The sequence below is a fragment of the Aegilops tauschii genome, chromosome 6 (assembly GCF_002575655.3).
Source record: "Aegilops tauschii subsp. strangulata cultivar AL8/78 chromosome 6, Aet v6.0, whole genome shotgun sequence".
Taxonomy (NCBI): Eukaryota; Viridiplantae; Streptophyta; class Magnoliopsida; order Poales; family Poaceae; genus Aegilops; species Aegilops tauschii.
The window spans coordinates 318,297,073-318,307,384 of record NC_053040.3 but is presented as its reverse complement, the minus strand read 5'-3'; the positions used below and the strand labels follow the sequence as shown (position 1 = coordinate 318,307,384).

The following is a 10,312-nucleotide window of genomic DNA, read 5'->3' as shown; positions in this document are numbered from 1 at the left end:
ACGCCTCTACCATTGATACTAGTTCAACATGTCGGTCCAATTAGAGACCAACCACTACCATATAGAACAGTTAGCATTTCATACTACAACCTGGCACGTACAAAACATCACACAATGGAATAATCCCAGCGAGTAGACCACTAAATACCGAAAACATCACAACATGTCAGAAGTGTTTTAAGCATTTTATCGTTGCAAAAACCTTAGAAAATCCATACAAATGCCGACAATCTTAGCAAACTAGTCATGATTGCTTTTCATGTTGATACAAAGATGTAGAAAAATATTGGGTCCGTTTACAACCTTAGCAAACTTGCTTCTCATGTTTACATCACGGCCGCCGGGTGAAGGAGGAGAAAAGCCCACCTACCTAACATGAGTTTTCTCACACACCACGGTCTGCATACGACTACAAACCCAGTGATATGGGCCACGATGCAGGCCCGTGGGTGGTTACAGAATGGAACACCAACAACACGAGCCCCACGACCCCCACGATCATGATAACGACGAGCGCCTCCCTCACGCGACGAACCGCCTCCCCCAGAACTCAAAAAGGCACCTTCTCCTCCATTCCTCCCTCATTATGCGAACCACGTCCATCTACTCCACAAACTGCAACCACCGTCTCTGTCTCAAAACCGCCGTCGCTGGAGAAGGGCAATGGCGGAGGAGCCGTCTACCAAGCGTCACTGTGGCGAGACGTCCGACCAGAGCATCAAGGAAGAGCAGAGCATTAAGGAAGACGACGTTCAGGTCCCCGGTGAGAAGCGCGACTACACCACCAAACTTGACAAGGTGGAACTCCACGGCAAAGAGACGCTGGAGGTCGTCTGCACCAGCAATCCAGACACTGCCGACGAAATGCTCACGAGGCTCTTCATGAAAGCCGGTGGCATGTATCCTAAATTCGTCGGCGTTGATGTGGAGTATACCAGGGATGACGAACCTCCGCAGTACGCAGCAGTTCTGCAGTTATGCGTGGAGGAACTCTGCCTGGTGTACCACATCGCCGCGGCCACAAAATGGTGAGCCATCCTACTCATATACCCTAGTTTCTCAACTACATGTACTAGTGTAGATTGTGAAGTGGACGCACTAGTGTGGTTTCTCAAGTACATGCACTGGCATAGATTTTTACCCTGATGCACTGGATTAGTATCTTAAAATCTTGCACCAGATTAATCACCAAACTTGATATACTAGTGTAGTTTCTGATCTTGATGCATTAGTGTTGTGTCTACCGGTGTGGATGCATTAGTGTTATTTTCTGAAGTTGATGCACTGGACTAGATGTATTAGTGTTGTGTCTACTAGTGTAGTTTCTGATATACTAGTGTAGTTTCTGATATTGATGCATTAGTGTTGTGTCTACCGGTGTGGATGCACTGGACTAGATGCATTAAAAGTTATTTCTGAAGTTGATGTAGTGAAGTAGTTTGCTGTAGTGTTATTTTCAACTGTATGATCCAAAAAGAGAAATAACATCATGTACTTCATGCATTCATCACTCGTATTGTTTGGTTCTAGCACTAGCATTGTCACACTTTGCCACAATTTTTTGCCAAGTTTGCCTAAGGTTAGTTCATCAAAATGAGGGCCACAAGTTGGCAAGCCTAAGGGAATCTTGCCACACTTTTTGTGTGTATGCCATGTGGGACCCAAGTGTGGCTTGCCTAAGGTGTGGCTTGAACCAAACACACACCTAAGTTGGTCAAACTTGCCTAACCTTAGGTGTGGCAATCTTTGGCAAACTTAGTCACAAACCAAACAACTCCTAAATCTTCAAAATTACTACTAATCTTCAATATGTCTCTCCCCTTGAAGGCCCAAGCGCCTCAAGAGCTTCCTCCAGGAGAAGAAGTTGTTCACCTTTGCCGGTTTCAGCATTCATAATGACAAACAGATGCTGAAGATGTCTGGTTTGGAGATCAACCCCGAAAAGTACATCGACATTCAGAAAAACTATAGAGTTCCATATGCCTGCAGAAAGAAGCAGTACGACTCCTTGGCTGATGTTGCAGCCAGCGTCATCCACCCATTTTACCAAAACATGAAGAAGAAGATCAACAGGACCGAAGACCATAAACTGTGGGGGATCAGCCCGCTGCCAGACTACCTCATCGAGTACGCAGCGAAGGATGCGTACGCCACCTACAAGGCTTGGAAGATAATAGACAACATCAAATCAGGTGTGGAAATTTCAGAAGCACAGGAGGCTGACCCCTACTACCACTGCCACTACGCGGCATGAAGAGAGATCAAAGTCTGCCTTCAAGTTGCTAGCGCCGTGTCCTTTTATGATATCTATGTTTCTTTGTTGTTCGGTGTGTCTGAACTTATGTCCTATGGTGTGTCTGAACTTATGCTGTGCGGTGGTTGATCTGCCGTTTATCTTAAGAGTTTGCTGCTACTCTGGTTTAGTGTTCCAAGTTGTTAATACTATTTTGGTGATGCATGATAAGCCTTGTACAATGCTTGATGCGTATGGTGGTGCTTAGAAAAATAAACAGGGTTTTTCTGAAGCACCAGTGCCTATTTCTACAGGAGAGACGCCTAGTTAAGCGTCTACCCTGTACAAATAAGCACCTGTGCTTAAGAAAAGCTTCGTTTTTTTGTTTATGCATTATTTCAAATTCATAGTAGCTTGTGAATGGAACTTTGTGGCAGCCAGCCTCTACCATTGATACTAGTTCAACATGTCGGTCCAATTAGGCCTTGTACAATGCAGGGTGCTTAGGAGAGGTGCTTAGAGAAATAAACCAGGTTTTCCTTAAGCACCGGTGCTTATTTGTACAAGGTAGACGCTTAACTAGGCGTCTCTCCTGTAGAAATAGGCACTGGTGCTTCAGAAAAAACCGCTTTATTTTTCTAAGCACATCCCTAAGCACCTTGCATTGTACAAGGTCTTAGAGACCAGCCTCTACCATATATAACAGTTACCATGTCACACTACAGTCTATAAAACATCACATAGTGGAATAATCATAGCTAGTAGAGCATTAGTTACCAGTTAATAATAGTTGCAATCCATCATAAGCAATAGTACCTAGATATGAGTAGATATAGGTACGGTAATACACGACAAGTACTCGCAAACAAGAGCTAACATAACAAGTTCATTTCACATCGATACATGGCCCAACCCAGTTCTAAATGAGGTGGATGGTGATCATCATCCTCAAGTCATGGCGATTGGTGTTCGCAACAGTGAGTAGGATGGCCTGTCCTACCCGAAGATTGTTGCCACGAAGGAACTTCTTCTACCCTGCCCTTCTCAAGACAGTGCGACCGTCCGTGTCCACTGCATAGGCACAGCTGGTGATGGAGCCCGTTCTGGTAAGGCGTAGTCCAGAAGCCATGCCTTCTTCGTCCGGGTCGATGCCACAGCTATCAAGTAACCTCTTAGGTAATTTCTGAAAACAGTTGACATGATATATGATCATGTCACGTGCAATTATCAACAAAGCATACACTTCAAGACACATATATCATTGGATTCAACACTGAGCATATATATCATCACATCACTACACTATACGCCAAGCATCAAATTACTACAGTAATTAGGCATATCATTAGATTACTGCGTACACTAAGCATATCATCGCATATTACTACACTACATGCATGTCATAAAATTCTTCACTAAATGAATTCTAAACTAGGCCTCTCATCACAGTACTACAACATGCATATCATATGAACTACTACACTAACTAAGCATGCATATCATGTAATTACCACACTAAGTAACATACCATGATATGCCGTTTAACATTCGTCCTTGTGAGGCAGGTCACGAATGGCTTCCCTAGGTAGTCTTCACGTAGCAGAAGCATGTCCCAGAGGTTGCCGATTTCCTCGTCGCCCAGTCTGAGTCCTTGGGCATACAGGTATTCAACAAGTGGGTTCTCATCATCATCTGAATCGTCATCATCTGAATCAGCACCATCTTCCTCCTCATGAACTTCATCCTCACTATCCGGAATCAAATTTAGATAGATAACAGAAATCCTGGGCCTATCTCTTCTGAAGGAGAAGCTGATCAATTCACGCCCACTAAGACGCATGCGGGCGATGAAATGATCCCAATCATCTCCTCCTATCTGGGTTATCTTTCGCCCCTTCTCGACCTGCATAGTGTATGGGCCCCCAAGAGCGTCGAAGGTCACGGTGTCTCCGATGAGCTCATTGAATGCCAATCTCACATTGCATGGTACGATCTGTGTAAGATAAAAACAAATAACAGACACAATACATTAGTGGAAATAGCAAAAAAAAAGAATGTACTGTCAGAAGGTTCATATAAATTGTTACCGCTGCAACAACAAAAGAAGGCTGGAAGTAGATGCCGAACAGCGTGGCAGTAGAAAGGCTGGTCCGGCACCGTGAGTTGCAGCGTCCACATGGTGCTTCCTCCATTCTACACAGAACATGTTGAACTCTAAGTTGAATTGTACATAGTACAATACAAAGATCATACATATAATAAATCATAGTGATAACCTATACTGGCAATGGCCAATCAATCTATTTACTATCATCTACGTAATAAAGCAATGCCAATGACAATGGCAATGCCCGTCTCATCTAAACCTGGGAATAGTTCGGCATCCAAACTAAAACCAGTCCAATCCACGGCACACATCAAAACCAAACCAATCCAGATATTTTCATTTAGAATCTAGACCAAACCGAACTATACATGCTCGTCATCCAACCCAGTCCAAACCGTTTTCAACTTTTGGATTGAATCCAAAGGTTCAAACCATGGACAAAGCCATATGCGAGGGCACGTCATGAATCTAGATCAGACATGGCGTCAAAGCTCGAGAGATCCGATGAGCTCCGGCCGGCAACAGCCAATCGGCTCAGATCCGCCTCCGTAGGGAGACGCGGTTGGGGAAGGGAAGAAGAGGGGAGATCTCACGTACTTGCCGGAGTTGGCGGCGGCCACGCACCGGCAGCGAAGAGAGGGGTCGTCGGGAGATGGCGGCGGCGGCGCTGGTCGAGAAGGGGAGAAAGAAAGATGTGGAGTGGTCGAGATGGGGAGAAAGAAAAATGTGGTACATTGGTGGCGCGGTTGTGTGGATGACAAGGGGACCCACTTGTGAGACCGATAGAAATTGATGGCAAACCGCAGGAGGTGCACGACCGCGTGCACGACCGCCACGTCCCCACGTGGAATGGGGACGGCCGGGTGGGTGTGTCAAGTAAAATCGGCACCCGCGGCTTCTCGGCAACTCCAACAGGCAGGAGCAGTGCATTTCTTCCCCAAATCGGGTAGAAAACCCTCGTCCTCTCCCGAACCTAACCACCCTCTCTTCCTTCCTCACCACCTCACCACCCTCTCCTCCTTCCTCACCACCCTCCTCCCTTCCTACGCCTCCCTCCTCCTGTCTTCGACCGACGATGAAACACGGGCGTGAAGATGCGGCGGACGAGCCGGAGGCAACCATCGGAGCAGAGCAGTCTGCTGCCGTGGCTGCAGCCCTGGGTGGAGCGGCTGAGTCCGCCGTAGCGGTGAAAGCTGGCGGTGCAGCGACCGTTGTGCCTGCTCCCGCTGCCATCGCAGCCGTCGAGGCACCCGTCGGCGAGCACAAGGTCGGGGAAGATCTGGAGGAGGAGGAGATGAGAAGGCTTAAGCGCAAGGTGCATGACGAAATCGAAGAGCTCTACGAGGAGAACGCCATAAAGGAGTTCGACGTAGATTGCAGGAAGGGCAGCGACTTCGACGAGGATGCCATCGACGAGCTATTTGAGGTAGTACTCTATTTTTTGCTCTGTTTTTTTCATGACATTGGGGTTTTTCTTGTTAACTAGATGAGCATCAATTTCACTTGGGCGTGCTAGTTGTACATATGTAGGATTGTAGGGATTTAGCATAGATCTTCATGTTGGATCTGGATTTTTAAATCTGATTCCAGCAGATACTCTGGTTTTTTTCATGGCATTGAGGTTTTTCTTGTTAACTAGATGTATCATAGATCTTCATGTTGGATGTGGAATTTTAAATCTGATTCACATTCCGATTCCAGCAGATACTCTGTTTTTTTTCATGGCATTGGGGTTTGTCTTGTTAACTAGATGAGCATAAGTTTCACAAGGGATACATTAATGAAAGAAGTGGGGTAATGAACACAAATACAAGAAAATGTTCATGGCAGGGATACATTAATGAAAAAAGTGGGTTAAACAATGGATATATGGCAGGATTCTCCATTGGCTTCCCCAGGACAGTGACAAAATGCTGCAGTTCCTGATTCATTTTAGTTTATGTAGATGAATTAATTTGCACACATGTTCATAGATGATCAGTTTGCACACATGTTCATAGATGATCCATTTGCAAATTCTGTACAGATTTCCATTTTGCAAAGGAAGTGATTGCTCCCTTAATAATTATGGGCTGACACTACATATCCACTGGATACCAAAAAATCAAAACATTTCATGTAGCCAATTTTCCCCAGTATATTATCTAGATGATCACAGCCACATCTCTCATCAATATGAGCAGTGAGACACCCCATAGCTCCTTTACCAATTTCCTTCTGAAACTTATCAGGGTCTAAGAATGTTGGAGAAGCAGTATTGCCGCTGTCAGAAAGAATAATGGTTTCTTCATTCCAGTAGATAGAACAAACCCCCCTTGTGTGAAACATGGAGGAGTATAATGAAGCCATTTTTCTGATTCCAATCAGAATTACACCTGTAACAAGTATCAAATATCATTAAACCAAGCCAGTTCATGAAGTCTTTCATGTGTTAATTATGTACTACTTGTGCACTAATCTATAAATGCAACTATTCCACCGTCCATATTTATGCATGTCAATTTCTTTGGCTCAATTATGTATGCGCACATACACCTTATTTCTAGCAAATAGATAGTTGCCATGTTACACATGTGTACTTTGAAAACATTGTAATTAAGGCAATGTACCATAATAGATTAGTTGAGTTCTTCTATGTGTACTAATTCACTAATTCACAGGAGGATTATGACGACGTGGACTACGGCATGGACAGCAGGCACAGCAAGAGCCGCTACACCCTGAGGCATCTGATTGCTGGCAAGATCAAGTACCGTTTCTTTGGCAAGATCGGGTGCCCTTTCTGTTGCAAGGTGATCGGTGGCGGCATAGATGGCATGATCCAGCATGCCTTCAGCACTGGCAATGGACATGGTATGAAGCATACGGCCAGTACTCTGGCTAAACATGCGGCCTACGCACGCTTCCTCGAGATTGTCAAAGTCAATGAGCCCTACAACCTCCATTGAAGAAGGGAGAGAAGTGATGTGCTGCTAGAGTGCTGCTGCTGCCCCAGGATCGCCGTGTCCTCTTATGTTATCTATGTTTCTTTGTTGTTCGACTCTAAAACTGATGTCCTATGGTGTGTCTGAACCTATGCTGTGAGGTGGTCTTCATGTCGTTTATCTTAAGAGTTTGCTGCTACTCTGGTTTAGTGTTCCAAGTTGTTAATACTATTTTGGTGATGCATGTTAAGCCTTGTACAATGCTAGATGCTTAGGGTGGTGCTTAGAAAAATAAATAGGGTTTTTCTGAAGCACCGGTGCCTATTTCTACAGGAGAGACGCCTAGTTATGCGTCTACCCTGTACAAATAAGCACCTGTGCTTAAGAAAAGCCTGGTTTATTTCTATAAGCAACTCCCCTTTCTGATAAGTAGAGGATGCTCATGATTGCCAAAAGTACCTATTTCCACTTTCTGATAAGAACTAAACGTGTATGAAATGATGCTAAAAGTAGAGCATGAGCATGAGCATGTATCAATTGATGCTACCTATTTGTGTTTGAATGGGCTCAATAAAGCTGGTGCTGGTTTATGCTCTCTGCGTGAACGTGATGGTAACGAAGACACTTGGTTGGCTATGGTCTTGCTGTCAAATTTAAGTTTCAGTTCTTTAAGACTCTTTGTTTTTGCTGCTTCCTCGGGATCGACTAGCTTTCTCGGGCGTCCACGTGCTCTCTTCCTTTTTGGGGAGTTGGGTGCACCACTTTTGGGGGAGTTGGGTGCACCGGTATCCTTCTGGGAGTTGGATGTGTCGGGTTCGTTGGAACCATCAGGATTGTTGACTAATTGTACGTCGTCTTCTGAACCATCAGGTAGAACTGCTTGCTGGGCATCGTACACCTCCTTCTGTATAAGAGAGAGTGCTGCGTTAGTTCTAATCATGAGACTTATGAAATAAATGATATATTCTTGATGTAGCACTAACCGTTATGGGGAACTTATATGATTCGAGACGAAGCACGTTGCAATTTGAATGCAGTAAGGCTGTACATATTTTCCACCTGAAAATATCTATCCTTGCCTATATTTGATAACCGACACTTACGTCAGCATAGCTTTCAAGCTAAACAAAGTACAAATGTAAATTAGGCATTCAATTACCTGGTTCAAAATATCGGTCATTTCATCCCCGTTCCATGACAACATGTACTGCAGTGTCCAAACCGCACAGGAAGTCCTGCGATGTTTAGTTAAAGATCGGTAATCTTATTCGTGTAGGCAAATAATAATTTATGAGGCCATGCATACCCATCGGTCTGTTGTGCTATGTTCTCATAGCGTTTTTTGGTCCATTCGGCAAAATTGATGTTCTTAGCTGGTGATATCAACCCATTCTTGACAGCTTCGTCGATGCAGAACTGAATCGAGTCCACCTAGGGTATGACGAGTTATACATAGGGTTACGGTACTTTGGGAGCTCATGTGCCATGAGGATCAAAAGAGGCAGCAAGAGAACACTTACAAGAGAATCTTCCTTGGTCTTCTCGCAATGATAATTCATGGAGTTCAGAGTCTGAATTTCTTTTTTGTCAAAATTAAACATCATTAGCATCCAATGGTTTTGGTGTACATTCAGTGGGACATGCACCTGCAGTAAAATTTGGGTTGGGTTGAGAACCGAAATTTGTCGTGTACAGTGTGTACATAAACTATGAAAGTGAGGAAAACATGTACCTTTCGGCGCCCTACAAATTTTTCTGCTACACGAGCTAACCATGAGGCTGCACGTCCAAGAGGAACCACCCCCTTCATTTGTAACAGCTTTTCGGTTTCTTGAGGGGATATGATTGAGGTAGTATCATTCTCAATTTGGCTAATGCGAGCATATGCCATAATAACCTGCCAAATTTTCAATCATACAATAATAAGAAAGTTGTTGCAGTAATGATGTAGACTAGAGTATAATGGGCTTACATCACCATAAATGTATTTGTCGTCCAAATTTCGCTTCAGTTTTTCTGCTGTGAGGGTAATGTCTCCGATTCTAGCTATTTCAACAGGGTCGTATGTTCCGCGGATGTAAACGGCTGTCTCTATGTCCTCATCCGTGAACTTGTAATCATTACCAAAGACAGGCTTCATCGGAGTTAATTGTGGTTTCTCATTGTTTTCCGTCACATGTCTTGCACTTGGTGTAGTCGAAGTCCCTGCCGTGAATTGGCTAGCCCTAGGAGTTCCTGTCAGGGATGAATTGCACACTTGACTTGATCCTACAATGAACAAAGGTAGTTCATCATTAGTTTGTTACTTTTAGATATTAACGTGTTGGGCCATAAAGATCACCTGCACGCCTCCTTTCTGTGACACTGATTGTCGGTTGCTTGTAAATTCGTATTTTAATCCCTGTAACAATGCAAACAATAATGAACATGAAGGAACATATTCATACAAAATACAAAATGCACAGTATGACATACATGTAGTTCCCTCCTTAAGTCTTTAATTTCGTCCTCGGCCTTCGACAACCTAGGATTAGTGCCAGTTTTAGTCTTCATGTCGATCAAGTCTTCACCTAGCGTCTGGTATTTGACATCAAATCTGTGCTCAATTTCCATTAACTTCCTGCCTACCTTCTTTTCATGATCAGCTAAGCGTGCATTCATGGCTTCAACTACCATGTCAATCTGTGTAAACAAAATAAAACCCCATTGATAACAATAGCTAAATGAATGAGGTTCCATGACACCTATTTGTGATATTGCAAAAAAAGAGTCTTTGGAGTACATACTTGCTGGCTACTAAATTGCTGTCCTTGTGATGGTGCTCGATACGAATCATGTTGATGCACATGTTCATCATTTTTTCTTGGAAAATTATTAGAATTCTCAGACGGTCGTTGAGGAGCACAAATTTCCATGACAGCCTTTTTTATAAAATATAATGTACCATTAGTACCAAATAAAAAATCGGATATAGAAAGTTCAATTGTAGATAGGTACCAGCCCGTTATGAAGACCTCCTTTCTCGTAAGCATCGCTTCTTAAAGTAGC

The 10,312-nt window shown here is 43.9% G+C and overlaps 1 protein-coding gene across 1 annotated transcript; it reads left to right on the top strand.

Annotated features, from left to right (window-relative positions):
- Positions 1–663: 663 nt before the first annotated feature.
- On the top strand, positions 664–2,254 carry LOC109770484 (uncharacterized). The gene is made up of 2 exons (XM_020329190.1): positions 664–1,028; positions 1,828–2,254. The coding sequence occupies exons 1-2, from the start codon at positions 664–666 to the stop codon at positions 2,252–2,254; spliced, it is 792 nt and encodes a 263-aa protein (XP_020184779.1).
- Positions 2,255–10,312: the final 8,058 nt, after the last annotated feature.

What these genes read in the sequence shown, in the direction of transcription:
- LOC109770484 (XM_020329190.1), top strand. Translation starts at nt 664, where the DNA reads ATGGCGGAGGAGCCGTCTACCAAGCGTCACTGTGGCGAGACGTCCGAC. An exon ending in ATCGCCGCGGCCACAAAATG is followed by an intron (nt 1,029 to 1,827) that starts GTGAGCCATCCT and finishes CTCCCCTTGAAG; the next exon opens with GCCCAAGCGCCTCAAGAGCT.